General features: G+C 41.4%; 1 protein-coding gene and 1 pseudogene across 14 annotated transcripts in view; one reads left to right on the forward strand and one right to left on the reverse strand.

Annotated features, from left to right (window-relative positions):
• Cep128 (centrosomal protein 128) overlaps positions 1 to 21,518 on the reverse strand; it is a 355,586-nt gene that overhangs the window by 282,833 nt on the left and 51,235 nt on the right. For all 14 annotated transcript variants that reach the window (XR_013044433.1, XR_013044434.1, XR_013044435.1 and 11 more), the window contains one exon: positions 16,807 to 16,923. Coding sequence is in view for 10 of the 14 variants with exons in the window: in XM_016005823.3 (XP_015861309.1) it covers positions 16,807 to 16,923 (117 nt within the window). In the remaining 4 variants the exon portion in view is untranslated. The remainder of the gene's footprint in view (positions 1 to 16,806; positions 16,924 to 21,518) is intronic.
• LOC102917670 (transmembrane protein 126A pseudogene) lies at positions 13,107 to 15,724 on the forward strand (annotated as a pseudogene).

Raw genomic sequence — 21,518 nt, forward strand, 5'->3', positions numbered from 1 at the left:
GTGAGGCCATAATAAAGAGAATTGAAATGCTTCCAAATCCCAAAGGTATGAATGATCAGAACAATGATCAGATCCTATAAAGAGTATTTCCTACCAGGGTAGAAGGGAGAAAGCTATAAGCAAACTAATCCACTTTAGAAGAATTACTTAACACACACACACACACACACACACACACACACACACACACACACACACATATACACACACACTTTTCAAACTATTTAAAAAGTATAAATTAATATATTCCATAGAATTGTAGAGAAAGGCAGTTGAAATGAGGAAGTGAGGGAGCAGAAAGTGCACCGCAAGCATTGAATAACTAATAGATTGAATAATGTTTCTCAAAAAGTGAAAGCTTAGCTGCGGTGGTGGCGCTCGCCTTTAATCCCAGCACTCGGGAGGCAGAGGCAGGAAGAGCTCTGTGAGTTCGAAGCCAGCTTGGTCTACAGAGCAAGTTCCAGGAAGGTCAGTGCTACACAGAGAAACCCTGCCTCAAAAAAAAAAAAAAAAAAAAAAAAAAAATGAAAGCCAAGAAGACTGACCTAGGGTTGCTTACGGCAGAAGAGGTGACGGTACCTGGGACATCCCACACTATACACCATCTCACCACAGTGCACTCTAAGGAATCCAGAAGCTAACAGGGGTAACAGTGAGCTTGCGGCTGCTTCTATGCTGCAGAACATGTCCTAACCTCCACTTGCAGCTTAGAGGTCTGTACCAGTGGAACAGTTTAATAGGCAGCACTTCCCAGGGCTCCAATGGCTTGCAAAGACTGCCCACCAGGTTTGCGAACCACTAAGCTTCCCTGAATGGAAATAAAAACCCATTGCAAAGCTGATTCCAGAGTCTCCAAAATGGTTTCCGGCTTTGCTCCCAGAAACTCTGGGGGAACTGTTATACACTGGGGAAAAAAAATGTTGGAATTGTTTTAGTGTCATCAGACATAATCAAAAGCCAAGAAGACAGTCTACAGGCTGAACAAAGAGCTGAGAGGCAAAGAGGGAAAGCGTGAAAAACCTAAGGAAGGAGACGACAGAACATGTCTTGGACCTCCGTATCACAAGCTGTGCGTAAGGGTGTTCAAATATCGTTACAAGGTAAACCCCATTAATAGCTGATCACTATTCTCCACCCATGTCCTTTTTATCAGCATGACATTGATTCTTTCACATCCCTTTCAAAGAACAGCATTTGCTGCCTCTTTGTCAAGAAAAATAATAAAATAATCCGTACATAACAAACACAGAAGAGCAAGAAAAACAAGTAACATGACGTAAAATGATAAGAGAAAGAGCAGTGGTGTGACTCAAAACCATGTCAGTCACAATTCAAGTACTTCAGCCATGGATTGAGAAACTGCTCGACATGTTAGCAAGTTAAGAAGAGACAAAAATCACACCCATAAAAACATTTCCCAGACATACTGGAAAACACTAAGCCCCAGCAAAAATACAGCCTCTCAAGCACCAACTTTCCCACAAAGGGCCTACAAAAGTAACTTTTTCCCCTCCAGTGTCCTCTGGAGCCCATAAGTATCAGGAAATATTGCCTTACAGTAATTATGAAGAGTCCCCAAAGGCAAGACAGTATCTTAGGTAATCTTAGACCCACGGCAGCCAGCGCAGCACCTGGCACACAGCACAAGATAGTGCTCACCAAATGAACACCTTACTAGGTGGTGGTCTGAGGAGGCAGGATTCAGCATTCATTCTTTCACTCAGTGAACACCTAGCAGGGACTTACTATTTCTCAGCTACTGTTACAGGGCCACGAGCAGAAGCCATGAAGGGCTGGCTCACCCTCAAGGGCTAATGTCCTGGTTAGGGGACAGACAGATAACAGATAATGGAAAGGGTACTGCTAAAGAAAAAAAAAAAAGAAATAAATGTAATGAACTCAGAAGGGAAGGAGGGCATCTTTCTGAAGCAGAGTTCTAGAGGACAGGAGGGCATACTGCATGCAACTGTTTCAGAAATCACTTCTTGTCTCTGAAACCAGGAAGCACACATGTCCAAATGCAGGAGTATAGAGCATGACCACAGAATGGCAAGAAGGCCAGTGTAACTGACAATGAGTACATGGGCCACATGCATGCTTGGACATCAGCGAATAACTTGCAAAGTCCATTCTCTGCTTCCACCATGTGAGTTCGGGGGATCAAACTCAGGTTATACCTCTGTGCACCAAGCATCTGTACCACTAAGTCATTTTGATGGTTCAAGGTCACTGTAACTGGCCTACAGTTATCAGGAGCAAGAACAACAGAAAACTGCAGAGAGAAGAAATCAGAGACCAGATCCCAGGGGCTTTTATTGGAAGACTTTTAGATTTGTTCTATCAGTGGTAAAAGAAGAATGTGATATCCCCTGAATGTCAGGCTGGTGACACAGAGGTGAGACTTGAGGCCAAGGGCCTACTCTGTTTGCATAAGAAAAAGAAGACAGAGGCAGAGACAGCAGTCAGCAGGAATTGCAAAGCAGATAAAGAGCCAATTTTCACAAATATTTTTAAATCAGAGTTGACAAGGTGTGAAGAATGAGGGAAAGGCAGACAACACAGACAACAAAAAACAGAGTTCTCAACACTTAAAAGAACAATTATTTGTCATCCAGATGATTTTCCATCATTTTTAGAAGACACGTGATCTATTTCTTTAGATGAAAACCACAAAAGGATAAGACCTAACACCTTCTGGAAGTTCGTGTGTCAGAGAGGTAAGGACAGGGAAGCAGAGATGCAGACCCCAGTCTGTGCACACTGCGGCTGTGAGAGGTAACATCAGTGTGACCTGATCCCTATCCAAGCAGGCGGTGGCCAGGGAGGCTGCAGAAACCTCCTTCTCAGGCCCCAGCTTTAAGACTCTGTTCTTCCTCCCATCTGAGGTCCCTCAATTGAGGGAAGAGCCTTACAGCTCTGAATGCAGCTCTCAAAAGCTTCCCCACAAAAGGACAATTGAGTTTTAGAAACAAGCTGTTCCACCCTTCTTGAGCAATAATTAGCACCTGTTTTAGTATGTGGAAAAAAAAAAGAATTCAGGAATCTAAATAATATAAATGAATTAAATGCAGTAAGCAGTGACCATGTCTGTTTATCAAGGAAAATCAAGATCAGCTTAAGGAAAAATTAATAATACTAATTACTCCACTGGAGGGGAATGGACAACAAGGGACAAAGGGGTCAATGAGAGGAAGAAATGCCATGAAGAAAAGGCTCGTGTGAGATGAAATTTTAGAAAAGAAGTAATGTGAAAAGTGGAGAAGAATAAGGAATATATAAAATGAACTCCCATAACAAACAAAGGTCTCTGCTTTTCTGTGTCTAAACAGAACACCTCCTAGAGGAAGGGAAGGAAAGAGGAAGGAGGCAGAGAGGGAAGCCTGGATGCCAAGTATAAAAGCAGCATAACGAGGCAGCTCCAGGCTACATGTAGCAGGTGTCCATATGCAATATATTAGGTATCACTTAATTTTTCAACAGTGTGAAGCGAAATAGTTTCAAATTTAAATTTTAAAATGGAAAATAATTAATTATATTGCTTTTAGTTGCGAGACTTATGTCAAGGACAGTTTCCAGAAATGCTAAGAGCTGGGATATATATTCTGTAGGGAATCCATCTTAAATACACATGGAACTTGAAGAAACAATGCCTACTGGTTCATCATTGATGGTTCAATACTGACGACTAGTGGTCAAAAAATACAGTAACCCCCTTAGCAACCATTTATCCTACCATTTTTATCAAATTTGAAACACTGAATGCAAACGACATGAAATTTTTAATTGAAACATTCAGAAAAAAAAAACTAAGGGAAAGAAATATATCCAAAGTTCTTTAAGTTTTTATTCTGAAATCCAGCATAGCGGGCACATATCTACAATCCCAGCACTTAGGTGGTTGAGGCAAGATCACGAGTTCCAGATCAACCTCACTATCCTTTAAAACTGTTTTCTAGCCATTATTTGGACAATGTTCCAAAGTAGAAGCCACTCAGGACCTGCTGTTGAACTATAGAAGACACAATTTTGTGTCATATTATCTACAACCTCAGAACTGAATGATCTTGCAGAAATAATATGTCAAAAAGGTCTTACTTTTAAAATCCATATATCCAAGGTATAAACTTTCTAACACTTTTATATAAATGATTCAACACAATGTCCGGACCAGAAGCCCGTTATGGGAAAATTTTCTTTATATAATATTAATATTACATAAGAATAATGCTTGGATGGTCCTAGTTCCGCCACTTGAACCATCTCCTATTAAAGCTCCATGAAGCAGAGTTCACCTTTGCCTTCTCTGGCAAAACCTTTACATGGAGACTATCTTCGCCAAAAGTGTCATGGACAGCAAGGATCTGTACAACTGAAAATACCACTCATCTGCTCAGTGGCTCTTGGCAGCATAACAGTGTACTTCATGGTTGACCCAGCACTGACTGTGAGTCCCAGGACAAGGGTGGACAGAAGCAACCTAGTCCCTGCAAAGGAGATCACATTCTAGGGAAGAAGACATATGGCCACAAGTGAAAAAAACAGCAATTACAGTTTGTTAGTGCTGTAGAAATGTATTCGCTTTGATACTCAACAGTGTGACACTGGAGGGCAACGTCAGAAAGAGAGAGGAAGAGTAGAAAGTCCTATCTGATGGTGGAATAAAGTTATGTTAAGCTGAACTGGAATAAAAATGTTCCAATAAAACAGAAGAAACCACCCTGGATAGGACAGCTTTGCAGAATAACATATGTAAGTAGGTATGCTCAAATGTTTAGAATAAGGCTGGAGAGACGGCTCAGTCAGTCAAGTGCTCACACAAGCATAAGGACATAAATTCAGTCCCCCACAATGCTCAGAAGAAAGCTGAGCTCAGCAGCACATGCCTGTAACTGCAGGGGAGGCCCCCACAGGAAGATTCCTCGGGCTTGCTAACTGATCTGTCTCCTGCACGGGTGACCTCTGAGTTCTCAAAGAGATCCTGTCTCAAAAAACTAAGGTGGATAGTGACTGATGACACCTGAGGTTGACCTCTGCCCTCCACATGCACACATATGTGCAGGCATACCTGTATGCATGAATGCACATACACACACAGACACACACACACACACACACACACACACACACACACACACACGCACACATAAAACATGTACAATATTCATTAAAAGTGGACAAGAATCTGAAACTGCAAAGTCAACACAAAGTATAAAACAATCCAATAGAAAACAGTAACAGGAGAAAAAGAGAGTGGATGATAACATTTCCAGTTTATCAACAAAGCTAAACTTTCCTAAGAAGGTTGCTTTGTTTAAGGCCAGTGATAAGGTACTTATGAGGAAAATGAACAGAAGGACTAAAATAAAGAGGGAAAATTACATGCACAAAAGAGAGCCTGTGATAGTGCTACTATCAAGAAGCTCACTATGAGCCAAGCATGGTGGCCCGTACTCACCCAGCTCTCACTCGGGAGGCACAAGAACAGGGAGGCAGACCTCTGTGAGTTCTACATAGCAAGTTCCAGACCAGGCAGGGCTATACAGTGAGATGCTGTTTGGAAACAAAACAATAATAATAGCACTAATAATAATAATAAAACAACCCACCACTATGCACGTTTTTAAAAGCAACTGACCAGGAGACTAAAATATTCAAGAGACCATAGACACCATTAGAAAAGGCAAAACTGACAATAATTGCAGGGAGAAGTTGAGCCTGATACACTAAACAGGAATACAGTAGAACAGAACAAGATTGACAGATGAGAGTTACAGAATATACTTAAGCATCTGCATCTCCTACAGAGTCACATAAAATGCTGGACCTAGGAAGGCAGAAAATCAGGTTAGGGTTTTACTCTGGCATCCTTAACTCTGATACCAAAAAACCATGGAACAAGGTCAAATAAATTTCGAAAGAATCAAAAATAGTTTTTTTTTTTAAACTGAGTTTGAAAACTATAGCTGGGCAGTGGTGGCCCACAGCTTTAATCCCAGCACTCAGGAGGCAGAGGTACAAAGAGAGTTCAAGGCCAGCCTGGTCCACAAAGCAAATTCCAGGATAGCCAGGACTAAAGGGAAACGCTGTCTTGAGAGAAAAAAAAAATTATAAAAGGCTCCTGAAAACTGCAAAGAGGCATATAGGAAATCGTAATAGCCACTATGAAGGATTTCAAAAGTACCCTAAAAGAATAGTAAATCAAAACTTATGCTAATTCAGTGATAAATTTAAAGTACTGATGTAGTGGGTAGCCATTCCAGCTTTGATCTGGAAGTTCCAACCTCCATTGATGCTTTGGTAACTGTCATGCCTACAAGGCGGGGCCAAGAGAGGGCCCTGAAGACCTGAGATCTGGATGCCCCAGCTCTCTTGGTTCCTGGAACCTGGACACTGGAGGTAGACTGAGCAAGTTCTCCAGAGAACACTGCTGGGCTGCACTACACCTTTCCCAGACCCTGTTACCTATCCCTTCACTTGTGAGTTACCCCACAAAATAAACCTCCCTTTTAACTACGTGGAGTGGCCTTAATAATTTCACCAATATCTGGTGCCCAACGTGGGGCACGAACCCCCGACCCTCCAGCATCCAGGGTCCAGGAACCAAGAGAGCTGGGGCATCTGGATCTCGGGTCTTCAGGGCCCTCTCTTGGCCCCGCCTTGTAGGCGTGACAGTTACCAAAGCATCAGTGGGGGCTGGAACTTCCAGATCAAAGCTGAAATGGCTACCCACTACAAACTGACTTTTAAGAAGAAAATTAATGTGCACGTTTAAAAGTCATAGAGCAGATGATGAAACAATAGACAAAGTTGCTCAAAAAGAGAACTATTAAGTATATTCATATTTCTAGCAGAGCACATGGAAAGAGGAAAGGTATATCTGATAATGCTAAGAATTATCACTGCTTTATAAATCAATAAGCTCTATAAACCAAGTATGCAACTACACAAGACTTTATGTTCGAGTTATAACAAACTTAAAGAAATGGATCTCTCTGTGGTAATATTTTATTTGTGCATCCCAATAAAGATTATCTGGGGATCAGAGGAAAAAGCCAGCAACTATATTAAACATAGAGCCAGGTAGTGGTAGCACCTGTCTTTAACTCTAGCATTCAGGAGGCAGAGATTCATCCAGGTCTCTGTGAGTTCAAGGCCACACTAGGAACCGAGCCATGCATGGTAGCACATGGCTTTAAATCCCAGTAGTAGTTAACCGTAGAGCTCTGGAGGCCTGTACAGACAGACAGGAAATGATGGAGCTGGGCAGAAAGAGGAAGTGATGTAGCTGGGCGGAGATAGGAAGTAAGATGGCAGGCACAGAAAGGTTTATAGGTGTGAGTACACAGGAAGTAGATCTCTCTTGGCTGAGATTTTCCTAGCGGTAAGAACATGGCTGGCTTCTTTCTGCTTCTCTGATCTCTCAGTTTTCACCCCAATATCTGGCTCCAGATTTTTTATTAATAAGAGGTTTAGTAATTCATCTTACATCTCTCTCTTAAACAAACTGAACCAGGAAAAGTAAAGATGAAACCTATCCCAACTCACATTTTAAGATCAGTGTAACTTTGCTTCTTTTCTTTTTTTTTTTTTCTGAAAACACATTTTTTCATAGATACATCCTGATTATGGTTTTCCCTCCCCTACTCCTCCCAGATCCTCTCCAAGTCCCCTCCCACCCAGTCCCATACTTTTTTTCTCTCTCTCCTTAGAAAACAAGCTAAATAATAATAATAAATTAATGAAATAAAATAAAATAATACTAGAAAAGGCACCAAAGGAAAAGCCCAAGAAACATATAAAAACACAGATAGAAATCCCATAAAAACACAGAAGTGAAAACTACAATATATGCTCAAAATACCTGTAAGGCAAAAGAAAAAAGAAAACAAAAAGACCCTGACAAAGCATTATGAGACAAAGAACCTCCAAAACTGGAGTTTCTTTTGTGTTGGCCACCTACTGCTGGGCACAGAGCCTTCCCTGAAATGTGGTTTACATACCCAGTAGCCCTCCATGGGACAAAAAAAATTTATCTTTTGCAAGCAGTTATCAACTAGAGGTAGCTTCTAAATTAGTGTCTTAGTTAGGGTCTCTGTTGCTGTGAAGAGACAACATAACCATGGGAACTTTTTTTTTTTTTCTGGTTTTTTGAGACAGGTTTCTCTGTGTAACAGCCCTAGCTGGCCTCTGCCTCCCAAGTGCTGGGATTAAAGGTGAATGCCACCACCGCCCAACTGACCATGGGAACCCATATAAAAGAAAACATTTAATTGGGGTAGCTTACACTTCAGAGGTTTAGTCCATTATCATCCTAGTGGGACATGGCGGCATGTAGGCAGATATGGTGCTGGAGAAGGAGCTAAGAATTCTACATCTTGATCCAATGGCAACAGGAAATGAACTGAGACACTGGGCATGGCTTGAGCATATATGAGACCTCAAAGTCCACCTCCACAGTGACACACTTCCTTTCACAAAGCCACGCCTATTCCAACAAAGCCACACTTCCTAAAAGTGCCACTCCCTATGAGCTTATGGGGGCAATTACATTCAAGCTACCACAGTTAGGGATGAGGGCTTGTGTCTACTTCCCATCTCAGCTCTGGGACCCCACTTGGGTTATACCTGTGCAGGTCCTGTGCATGCTACCACAGTCTCTGAGTTTATATGTGCATCAGTCCTGTTGTATCTAGAAGGTCTTGTTTTCTTGGTGTCCTCCATCCCTTCTGGCTCTTACAATCTTTCTATATCCTCTTCTCCAGAGTTCTCTAAGCTCCTGAGGGAAGGGACTTGATGAAGCCATCCCATGCAGGACTGAGTATTACAAAGTCTCTGCTCTCTGCACACTGTCCAGCTGTGGCTCTCTATGTATGTTCCCATCTATTGCAAGAGAAAGCCTCTCTGATGATGACTAAGTAAGATATTGAGCTATTAGTACAGCAGAGTGTCATTAAGAGTAATTTTATTGCCAGGCGGTGGTGGCGCCTTTAGTCCTAGCACTAGGGAGGCAGAGCCAGGCTGGTCTCCGTGAGTTCGAGGCCAGCCTGGTCTACAGCACGAGATCCCTAGAACTAAAAAGAGTAATTTTGTTGCTATGTTCCTTTAGCACAACAGTAGTATTTGGTTTGTCCCTAGGTCCGTGGTCTATCTAGTCTCAGGTTCTTGACCATTGGAGCAGTACTGGGTATGAGTTCCTCCTCATGGACTAGGCCTTAAGTCCAATCAGATGTTGGTTGGTTACTCCTACAGGCTTTGTGCCACTATTGTCCCAGCATGTCTTGCAGTGAGTCACCATTGTAAATGGAAGGTTTTGCAGCTGGGTTGGTGTTTACCTTTCCCTTTTCAGAGTTCAGAGTACTTTCCAGTATTAGGAACACTAGTTAGGAGGGGTGAGGGCTCTCGGTAGGCACCAGCTTGACTTCAATGAGTTATGTAGGTGCTGTCTTCAGCAACAGTGCCTTACCCTCAGTCTGTAGACAGCAATCTCCTGGGTTGTTTGAGGGTTACCATGAGGCCCCTTTGGCCAACAACTCAATTAGATGTAACCTATTCTCAGCTATGGATATTTCATCTGGTGATGAGAGCTGTCTAGTTGTGGCTCAATCTCTCCTGTTATTTGGTGATTTCATTTAGATTTCTTCCATACATGTATAAATTTTAAGAAGCTTCTGCTGTATTAGCTTTCCACGCAAACCCTCAAATGACCCTTAGTTTTAGCTGTTCCATCCCCTCTTCCCTACCATTCCCTGTTTGCACCTCTGTTCCAGTCCCATCACCCACACACACCCACCCTTGTCCAATCATAATTCTTCTAGTTCCTCTTCCTAGGGAGATCCACATCTCCCTCTAGTCAGTTACTCTATGCCTAACTTCTGTGGCTATACAGATTGTAGCCTGTTATCAAAGACTTTACAGATAACATCCATATATAAGCAAACATATATCACATTTATCTTTTTATGTCTGGGTTACCTCAATCACTCAGGATTTTTTTTTTCTAGCTCCATCCATTTACCTGCGTAATATTCCACTGTGTAAAGGTACAACATTTTCTTTACCCATTCATCCATTGACTGACATCTAGTCTATTTTAAACTTCTGGCTATTATGAATAGATCAGCCATGAACAAGGTTGAGCAAGTGTCTCTATAGTAGGAGGAAACATCCTTTCAATATATGCCCAAGAGTGGTATAGCTGGATCTTGAAGTAAATCCCAGCTTCCTGAGGAACTGCCACTGATTTCCACAGTGGTTGTACAAGTTTACATTTGCATCAGCAGTGATGAGTACTCCCTTTATGCCATATCCTCACCAGCATGAGATGTCATTTGTTTTATTGCTCTTGGACATTCTAACTGGTATGAGATGAAATCTCAAAGTAATTATGATTTGCATTTCCCTGATGACAAAGGACACTGATCATTTCCTTAAGTGTTTCTCAGCCACTTGAGTTTTCTTTTGAAAATTCTGTTTAGAGCTGTACCCCATTTTTAACTGGGTGGTTTGTTTTCTTGATGTCCATTTTTTTAGTTATTTATGTATTTTAACTATTAGCCCTTTAGAAGATGTGTAGTTGGTAAAATATTTTTCCATTCTGTAGCCTGCTGCTTTGTCTGAATAAAGGTGCCCTGTGCTATGCAGAAGCTTTTCAGTTTCATGAGGTCCCATTTATTGACTGTTGATCTTAGTGCCTGTGCTAACAGTGTTCTATTCAGAAAGTCTTTTCCTGTGCCAATGAGTTCAAGGCTATTCCCCACTTTCTTCTATCAGGTTCTGAGTACCTGGCCTTACATTGAGGTTCTTGAACCACTTGAAGTTGAGTTCTGTGCAGGGTGGCAAGTAAGAATATAACCTTGAATCTTAAAATCAGGGAAGGTAGCACAAAGAAAATGCTCTGAACTGATCATAGTAATAAATGTAAATATAAAAATGCTAAAGAAAACACCAGCAAATTAATTCAGCAATGAATGCATAAATACAACATATCATTAACCGTTCTCAGCTAGTTAAGTCAAGCTCAACAACTACTGATCACCAGCAATACTAAAAACCATCACATGAAAATGCCATAAGAAGAAACAAAGTAGCTAGGTTCCACATCTGTCATAACTAATCAGGATTTTCACCAGAAATAAGGAATCAAAAGACACAAAAATCTCTCCTGTCAAATAAAGATCAAAAGGAAATGTTTAGAGGATCAGTGGTTGTTTCAAACCTAGGAGCAGGTACCACACAAGGAAACATGTCAGAAACACAGCAACAGAAGAATAAGGTCACAATCCATGCTGACTGTGGTTCTCTTCTACATTGCCCTTCAGGTTCTACCCATGGAAGGAGACCAATTTGGGAGTTGGAAGGAATAAAAGGGTAATTAAAAACCAGCCCATTGTGCCTCTAAGACTATTAAATAAAAAAGTCACTTACAAACTTGTTACTCTTCTATATACTATAAATAACCAGTCAGAAACAGTGAAAGGAAACATCTCATTCCCACTAAGAAGAAAAATCCTAGGGCACCAAGGAATAATTTTAAAGTGCATAGGAACCTCAAATTAACAACCTCTATAAAATATCTTTGAAAAACATTATAAAAGACCTTCCATTCAAATTAGTCTACATATTTAATATAATTATGATCAAAATGCCAACAGGGTTTTTCATGGAGCATAATGAAGGATCTTCATTTTCATTATTTACAATACCATAATGAAAGCTATGATGATTAAGACAGAATGATACCAGAATAGCAATAGGCCAACAGATCAATTGTGAGACATACAGGGACCAGACAGATGTAGTAGGAAACTGATATATAATAGACATGGTCTTCAAATGAGAGTAGAAAAACCCAGTTCTTAAACAATATGCTTAGGCAGTTAATAGTCACAGAAAAATAACTCAGGTTCTTTCTCAACGTAAAAAAAAAAAAAAAAAATGTTCAGAAAACCCAAATAACCCAATAATTTTACATGAGCCAAAGTAATAAACAAGAGATCCACAAATGCAGGGCCAACAAACATGCAAAAGCCTGCTCAAACTCACTAGGAAGGAAAACGTGATGATCCGGAAATGATTCAACACTTACAGCCAGGCCTCCTTAACCCCCAAGCTGCACTGGTGTTCTCAAAGCCTCGTCTCACTTCTGGTTTGCTGGCTCTTCAGCTTTCTGCTCCCAGCTGCTGCCAGGCCTTCCCTGCCCTCATGGACTCCCTCTCAGAAGCTGTACACCCAAATAAACTCTTACTTACATTAGTCACTTTGTGTCATGGTGTTTTAATCACAGCAACAAAAGTGACTCATCCCATCACCTAAACTTAAAAGGCTATGTGGAGAGATGACCTCCCAAACTATAACCAAGAAGCCACCCCAATGAGACTTTCCTGAGATACTGTACCCAGCTGCTCTGACTCAGGGATCCAAAGCCTCTGAACAGCCTTACTTCTGTGAGAAAGCCTGTCCTTCATCTGCTGCAACAGTAGGAGTTGTGGTGATGTACTGTGCACCCCAATATACTGTGTCCCTAAAAAAATTTATCTGAGGATCAGAGGAAAAAGCCAGCCACTATACAGAAGTCAGGCAATGGCAACACATGCCTTTAATCCTATCACTTGGGAGTAGGGATCTGTCTGGATCTCTGTGAGTTCAAGGCCACACTGGGAACAGAGCCGGGCGTGGTGGCACACACCTTAAATCCCAGCACTAATCATAGAGATCTGGAGGTCTATACAGACAGACAGGAAATGACAGAGCTGGGCAGGAAGAAGAAGTGATGTAGCTGGGCTGAGAGAGCCAATGAGAGAACAGAACAGAAAGGCATATAGGTGTGGATATACAGGAAGTAGCTCTCTTTGGAAGCTGAGGTGCCAGTGAGGTGAGGTTAGCTGTGGCTCTTCCTATTTCTCTGATCCCTCAGGGTTTCAACCCTGATACCTGACTCCATGTTTTTTATTTAATAAGACCATTCAGCAATTGGTGCGACAAGAAGTGGCTGTGTTCAAACAGGAAATGAAATCCCAGAGCTTGTAGCAACAGAATGAAGGGAAATAATTCCGTAGGAACTAACTCTAAACAAGAAACGGAGATTGACTTTGCTTCCACCAGTTTCCATGGCTAACATTGCTTCTCATCGCACAGAAAGAAGCGAAGGTCCCTGGACTTTATCAGCCCGTCAGAAGCATCTGGTGTGTCTGGCCTCTCTTGGAGCTCCAGCTGAAAATGACTTTCAACCTCCAACTCCCAGGATGTTTTACAGTGAGTCTTCCTAGTTTCTCAACTTTTAAGAGTCATAATTTTTCACATTTTAAAAATGTAAAGGAGTACAATGGCTAAAAATCCTAGGCCCTCTTACCCACCTATGACTTCAACTCCCACCAAAGCCAGACACAAACACACTGGTGACTATTACCATTTAGTCGAGGAATTTCCATAAGCATTTTCAAATATGAGAAAGGAAGCAGAGCGTTCTCCTTAAACATGACCTTTCCAGAACACTCTAAGCCATTTAACTTGGGAGCAGGAAAAAGCCCAAATTAATCTTTTCCAGTTTCCAATGCTCTGTTTATAAGCCACAAGCACCTTTTAAAAATGTATAGGTCACTGCTTACATTAAAGTGACAAAATAGGAAATTAAAAGGTTCTTATCAACAGTGATCCTCTATTGTCCTGTCAGAGATGCAATCCGAATCACAGCTCAGCGCCAGCTTTGAGCCAATTGGTAATCACAATGCACATGCTCAGGCTTTGGCTTCTCGCGAATTGAGGTGGGAAGCAATCTTCCTCTCCCCTTTCTTTGTAATTTCGTGTATCCTGCAAAGAGGGGGAAATAAGTGTGGAAATTTTCTCTAATTTTCTCCTGCAAAAAAGAACAATTGTCACTTCAGTGCTATTCTTTTGCTCACCAGATGCAATCTGCTTGCAGAACAAATGTATAAAAGTCAAGATTAAATAAAGGGCGGGGGGGGACTACCCACATGCTCTATCTAATTATTCAACAAAGCATCCTCTAAATAATTACCAGGTACAGGGGCATGCCTCCTTTTGTGAAATGGAGAAAAAAACTGGATTTTTTTTTTTTAGCAAGGCAAATATTTTCTTTCAGCTTACACTATACTTTTGGGGTAGAATCTTTTTTCCTGATTTAAATTGGCAATGTCCACTAATACTTGAAAAAAGTTGCCAATTGAAAAAGGTCAGAAATCTGCAACCACATATATTATTGAAATTTCTAGGAAAAAGCATTTTAAATGAGACAAAAATCCTGATTTGTTTAGATTCTTTGCTTTTCTTGTTTTTCTCATTTTTATATTTCATAGATATATTAAATACTGAATAGGAATCTCAATACAATAATTCTCAATGACAGGGAAGAAATATAATCAAATTAATAACATAGGAATCTCCACTAAGACAGACAGATGCACAGACAGGGAGAGAGGGAGGGAGGCAGAAAGGTACAGACAGACCGCAGGAAAAGAAAATCCTTGCCGCAGGGTCCCACACATATGGAAGGGATCAAAGGCAGAGTTGTTGCTTTGGATCACTACTGGGCACCACCTACAGTAACAACTGTTTCACAGAAAGTCAGAAACATCTACCCAAATTAGTGGGCAAAATATGATTTGAAAACTAGAATTTTTTTCGAGTCTCCTCATAAAACAATGAGAAATGAATTACGGTAGTGCTGTAGTGAAGTACCTGGCAGCCAACCCCACAGTCAAGCGCTCAGCTCTCACTAGCACATGACTTCTGATGTGGGATTCTGAAACAGATACAATACTAGTAGTTTTCTAGGTTCCCTGCCAAGAATCCAAAAACCCCAAAATCAAAGTCACCCTATAAAACATCCTGTAAAGTGACCACTAATGAAAACTAAGACTGTTGCAGAAGTCAACCAACACTATGTGGCCTTGGTTTTCACTCTGGACCCAGGAAGAACATGACTAGCAAAACTTGCATGAGCCCTACAGTTCAGTCATAGTACTGGATGGTGCTAAGTAGCTCGCTGCAATCGCTGTCCTGTGATTACAGAAGAAAGCACACAGGATAAATTAAATACCAAATACTTACACTAAGGATGGAGCATGGGCAAGAGGAGCAAATGCTGTTAGTAAGCCCAGATTGGGGGAGAACTAGAAGAAGAGCCAACTGCTGGAGTGGGAGAGCACAGGGCTCAAGATGGACGATCATAAACCCGAGACTACCAAATAAAAACTAGGTTTTCAATATCATAGCCAGAACAATGAACCATCTTCTAGAATCAGAAAGGAAGCTACTGGGACACACACTGACACACACTGGACTCACCGCTGGCTTCAGTGGCTTGATGGCAGCCTTTTACAGAGCACCATACATGAAATGCAGGCACAGAAGGCTGCTACCCACCAATGACAATGATCCTTTCTGACAGGGACCGGCCTTACAAAAGATTATCAGTTTACCTCTGGGTACACGTGATTTGAATGCAAAGCCTGAGCCATACACACAGTGACTCATTCATTTTGTTCTGGGTGGTTTATGCCCTGTTGTTTTGGCTGTACCTGTGAACAGTGACTTAGGAGCCCAGGAATCAATCAGCCCCGCTGCCAGAGGAAGGAAACATCTTCAGTTACCGCATTAGAGTGTCCAACCCTGTCTTAGAAAGATGGCATTTCCCATTGTACTTCAGACTGTGTTTGCAGCACTCTTTGGGTCTAAACAATATAAACTACTTCTAAAGGCCCTTTAATGTAAATATATTTACATTTGTCCTGGCTGGGTCTTGTCAACCTGACACAAGTTAAGAGTTACTGGGGAAGACACTTAGTGATGGAGTGTGATTGGAACTGCAAGCTGAAATAGGCCCTTTTCTCCCCAAGTGGCTTACGGTCATGGTGTTTCATCACAGCAACAGAGGCCCTGAGACAGCATTACACCTGCTGCCTTCTCAAAACCGTTTCAAAAGAAAACACTGTACACGTTGGCTACATTAGAAAAGATGATAAAGTCAGACTGGTAAAACATGAATATCGAGGAGACCTAATTACACAAAAATTCTTTGTTCGGATTTTTAACATTACAAATCTAAAATTTCAAAATAAAAATGTAAAGAATAACTTCTGCTTCTGAACTGGTTTGACGACAAACTAGTTAACAGACGGGCAAACCTCTGTAAAGTCCAGAGAGCCAATACCGTGAGCAGGAATTTTCTGTCACAACAACTCAAATCTGCCACGGTGTCACACAAGCATCCAAGGATGGTATTTGAATGGGCAGGAATGGTTGGGACCCAATAAAACTTTATTTACAAAATGAGCCATAGTGTGGTGCTTCCCGGTGTCTGGTCCCTACTGGCAAAAGTCAGCGTAATTAAACTTTGAGTTCAGACTCTTGAGCTCATCCTGGACAATGTGAAATGCTTCGTCAGCATTAACTCATTTATCCTCCCATCCATGCGATCAGGTACAGATTATTATTCCCATTTTCTATGGAAGAAACTGGAATCGAAAGGTGTTTAAAAACAAAAACAAAGAAACTTGCCAAGGGCACACAAACTATGGCATGGCTCATTCTACACTCTGAACTGTAGCTGGATGTTTTACTTCTCTCATAGGATGAATTCCATGCAATGCTGTCTGCATCCTAAGGAACTGTGACTGCTTCTTATTCTCCTGACCCCACCTCCCAAGCGTGGGGATTTCAGGTGGGCAACAACGCCACACCCAGCTTAGGTGGTGTTCTGCCAGTTGAGCCACATCCCAACCCAGAATTATAACCATTTTAGCAATGGCTAATTATCAATCCAAATCCCAGAAAGTACTTCACCCAAACCTCCTGAAGCTTCAAGGACATGAGTCCCAGCTGATCCTGTCGTCTTTCCACCAGCTCTCTTTCCGTGCGCATCTCTCTCTCTATTTCCTGAAGCCGCTGCTCCACTCGATCTGAAACCTCAATATGAACAGAGAAACAGTGGCGTTAGGGAGCGAGCAGGAAATGAAACTGAGAATACACGATGTCCCAGACACACTGGGCCTAAAGCATTGACTTCTTGATAGAACCCTTTCTAAAGACACCATTTAGGACACCTGGCGAAAAAGTTAATCGAAAGTTACAAAACAACGCAATCATCAGTATTCAAAATACCCAGACCTAGATCCCACCAACAGGACTCCTAGAACCCACCAAGAGGGCTCAAAATTTTCAAACACCACCACAGTAATTGCTCAGTATACAAACACACTAAGAAAAGAGCGCCCTCTGGTGATGCAAAGTGAAATACCAGCATGCCAACAATTGTCTTTATTACCCAATTCAACTGTCCTATCACTTTCGTTCTTTTTTCTTTTTTATCCATGAATGTGACAATCTGGAAGACCCTGTTATGAGTGCGCAGTACATCATCCAAAGTGCTTTGCATGAGCTTGCCAAGGTTTTCAACTGTGTTTTACTAAAAATAAAAAATTGAAAAGATCTAACACGAAAGGCAAATATTTAATTAGGACTCAAAAACAAACATGAAAGAATTCTTCTCTCTGACACAAGATCTTCCTTAGTAAAATTCTGTGCAAACTAAAACAGATTTTATATATGTCAGTATATATCTCCACAAAATAATTTGCACTGGCAATGTGTATGTCTGGGGTACAGAAGACATTCCTATTCACTTAAAAGAATAAATAAAGCCCTATTATTTAAAACATTTTGCTACTAGTTCTGTGTTTCACAAAAAGTCAAGAACGGTCTGCTCATGGGGCTAGAGAGACGGCCCAGTAGTTAAGGTGCTTGCCACACAACCATGAGAACCTGAGCTTGAAGCAGCAGAGGACCAGGCACGTGCAATCCTAGATCTCCTCCAGCAGGATGAGCTGGAGACAGGAGGCTCCCCAGAAGCTCATGGGCCAGCTAACCTGACAGACACAGCACTAAACAAGAGACCCTGCCTCAAAGCAGAAGGAAATGATCAACACCTGAAGTTGTCCTGACTGCCCACATCAGTGTTTCTCAACCTGTGGGTCATTACCCCTTGGGGGGGGTCAAATGACCTTTCACAGGGTTTACCTAAGACCATCAGAAAACACAGGTATTTACATGAAAATTCATAACAGTAGCAAGATTACAGTTATGAAATAGCAACGAAAACAGTTTTATGTCTCAGGGTCATCGCAACATTAGGGAGGTTGAGAGCTACAGCCTTACACACACACACACACACACACACACACACACACACACACACACAATCTTTTTAGGAGAATGGGGGACCTTGCTGGGGTGATAGTAATGCTCTAAATTGAACTGTGGGACAGTCGCACAACTAGATAAATTTACTACAAAGCACTAAATTACACATTAGAGTAGATTAATTTGATGATAAATCATAGCTCAGTAAACCTGTCATTTAAAAGGCATATAAAGCAGGGTTTGGCGGTGCATGACTATAACTCCAGTGCTTGAGAAATAAAGATAGGGGAGTTATGAGTTCAAGGACAACCCTGGGCTACATAGGGAGTTTGAGGCCAGCATGAGCCTCGGAAGTCTAAAAGAGAAGGGAAAGGTTTGAATGGTCAACTTGACACAACCTCATGTCATCTGAGAGGAAAGCCTCTATTGAGGAATTTTCTAGATCAGATTGGCCTGTGGGGGGATTGTATTGGTTATTAATTGATGCAAGAGGGCCCAGCCCACTCTGAGCAGCACCATTCCCTGGGCAGATGGTCCTGAGCTGCATAAAACAGCTAAGTTGAACCTGGAATGAGCTATGAGTAGCATCCCTTCAAGGTTTTGGCTTCAAGAGTCTGTTCCAGTTCCTGCTCTGGCTTCCCGCAGTGATGAAGTATAAGGCAAATAAATCCTTCCTTTCCCTAAATCGCCTTTGGTCATGGTGTTCGTCACTGCAGTAGAGTGAAACAGGACCACCATTTGAATAAATATTTGTTCTTTGTCCTGTTGTTGGGATCTACGCAACACCCATGTTAGACTACATGCAGTAGAGACTACATCTTAGAATTCCACTAACAACCACTGCGGTCACAAAGAGCTGGATCTATGTTTACATTTGGTTTTAATAGGAACCCGACTATAGAAAACTAAAGTAAATTGAAATTTTCTCCATAAATAATCAAAATATATACTCCAATCACATTTGACAACTAATGAACTGAAATTTCCCCTATGAGGGCTATGCAACTTAGATTATCACAATTAAGTATTAACAGAAAGCAGTCACCATAATTCATGCTATCAATAATAACTATTCCTTTCCAATGCACAGTTTGAATCAAACAACAACAAAAAACCCCTATGATTCACAAAGAATGAACAAGTCATATTTTGGCATGTGTGGCAATAACCAATACTTTTTGTCTCTCGAAGAAAAATATGTTTCATAAACTTCCATGATATATTTTATTTACTGAGAAAAATGTATGATAAACAATTGCAGCCTCGGAATAAAGTACAATAAATGTGATTAACAGCAAGCCCCAACAGAAAGTGAAAGTGGTGGAGACGGAGGCCGTTTATCTTCTCTCCTATATGTATTCAATATTTAAATTCCCCACAGTGACCCATAATTCTATTTAAACTTAACTCTGGTGGGGAGAACAGCTGCACTTCCGTGAAGTGTAACGCTCTCACAACAAAGCTGCAGCTTCTCTGACAGCATGCTCTCCTGAATTCACAGATACAGCCCAATATGTCAGCCAGTCCCAAACTGTAAATGTTGACATCGACTGGAATAAGTGAGTCACAAAACCTAAATTAAGCTTTGTACAAACATCATGTGGCCTTCAAAAGGCCTGCTAAAATTGAACAACATTGTTTTAAGCTTTGATTAAGATTGCTGGTTATAATCAGGACTGCATACCAAGTGAGGTTGAAGAAGCCCTTGTTCAAGCCTGGCTTGCCAGAAAACCTTACTTAACAGACAGTGCAGAAACATACAACTGTAATAGATCTTGACAAGAACTGGCAGGTGTGTAATCCAACACAGTACACAATCAGACATCTCAAATTTTCTGGTTTAATACAAAGGCTCCGCCTTAATGGAGGGGGGCACTGGATGGCTGGGCAACTGGTTTTGTTTTATATGTATATATACATGTATGAAACAACAGCTATATCTGATCTGGAGTAATTCCCTGATGTGTGGCAATGATGATACAAGTGAATTCGGACTTACTTCTAGGGACCTCAACTCACTGTTGTTTCTTACTGGACCCTTACAACACTTTGTGTATACAATAAAACCCTAGAATATATGGAGGATGGTATTTGGCGATTTTACTGCTTTTTGGATATAATTCAAATGAAATGATAACTGCTCACTTTTAGTATCTCACCATGGAAAATGGTAAAACTTAAGAAAAGTAGTGTGCACTACCAAAGGTAATATTAACAAATTCCAAATTCAAATCAACAACTATGCAACAATTTCAGAAAGAAGAGTGTGATGATGTAAGTGGACATAACCATGGTTCACTCAGGTATGAGAACCTCAGCAGAATACTGGAGATGTCTGAATGTGGAGTACAGCCTGATGGTAGGAACGGGGGAAACAGGTTAGTGGGAAAGAGCACTTACTAAATAATCAAGCATGAGGACCTGAGTTCTAATTCTTCAAAACCCACACAAAAAGCCAGCTGTGGTCCTGGGGGAAAAAGACAAGAGGACACCCACACTCACAACACCATGGGTGACCCAGATCTGGCTCTGCTCCTTGCTGCAGGCTGCATTCGGTGAGCTAGCCTAGGCAATGCTGGTGAGCTCGCCTTGGTAATGATGATGAGGGAAAGCTGGCAGGCTGACCAACCCAGCTATGACCCAGGCCCAGAACCAGGGCTATGAGTTGGCCACCCCAGAACCTACCTCATCTATGAACTGCTGGAGCGTGTGAAGGGGATAAACCTACAGATCCAAAACTGCAGGATCCCCAGGACACAGGACAATAACAGGATGTCCAAGAGGAGCCCCAGTGAGAGCCTGTTACCAATGGAGTAGCAGAACCCACAGGCTTCACGCCAGACCAATGAGCACTTGCAAGTAAAGATGAATGGACTAAAGAGAAATAGTGTGACTCAATGGACCACACGACAGCTATCATAAGATTCTTCTCTTTTTTTATTTTGTTTGTTTCTTGGTTTACTTTTTGGTTTTGCCTTTAATTTTTTTTTTCCCCAGAGGGGTTGCAAGGGCAGAGGGCAGATGTGAGCAAGACGGGGAGATAAGTGAGATCAGAATGCATGATGTGAAATCCACAAAGAATCAATAAAAGTTAAAAGAAAAAAACAAAAGACAAGAAGTCAGCTGGAACTTGATGGCTGCCAACACAACCAAAAAATAGTGAACTCTGGGTTCAGTAAGAGACCCATAAAATAACAAAGACAAGCTTAACTCAATAGACAATTGAGCAAAAAATACAATCTGTTATTTTATAAACAAAAATTTCCAACAGCCCACGAACATTCAAAAAGAAGATAATTAGTAATCATGAAAATGCAAAAGCCACCCATGGTGGACAACATGACTCCTGTCATACTAGTTAA

This window comes from Peromyscus maniculatus, chromosome 14 (genome assembly GCF_049852395.1).
Source record: "Peromyscus maniculatus bairdii isolate BWxNUB_F1_BW_parent chromosome 14, HU_Pman_BW_mat_3.1, whole genome shotgun sequence".
NCBI classification, from domain to species: domain Eukaryota; kingdom Metazoa; phylum Chordata; class Mammalia; order Rodentia; family Cricetidae; genus Peromyscus; species Peromyscus maniculatus.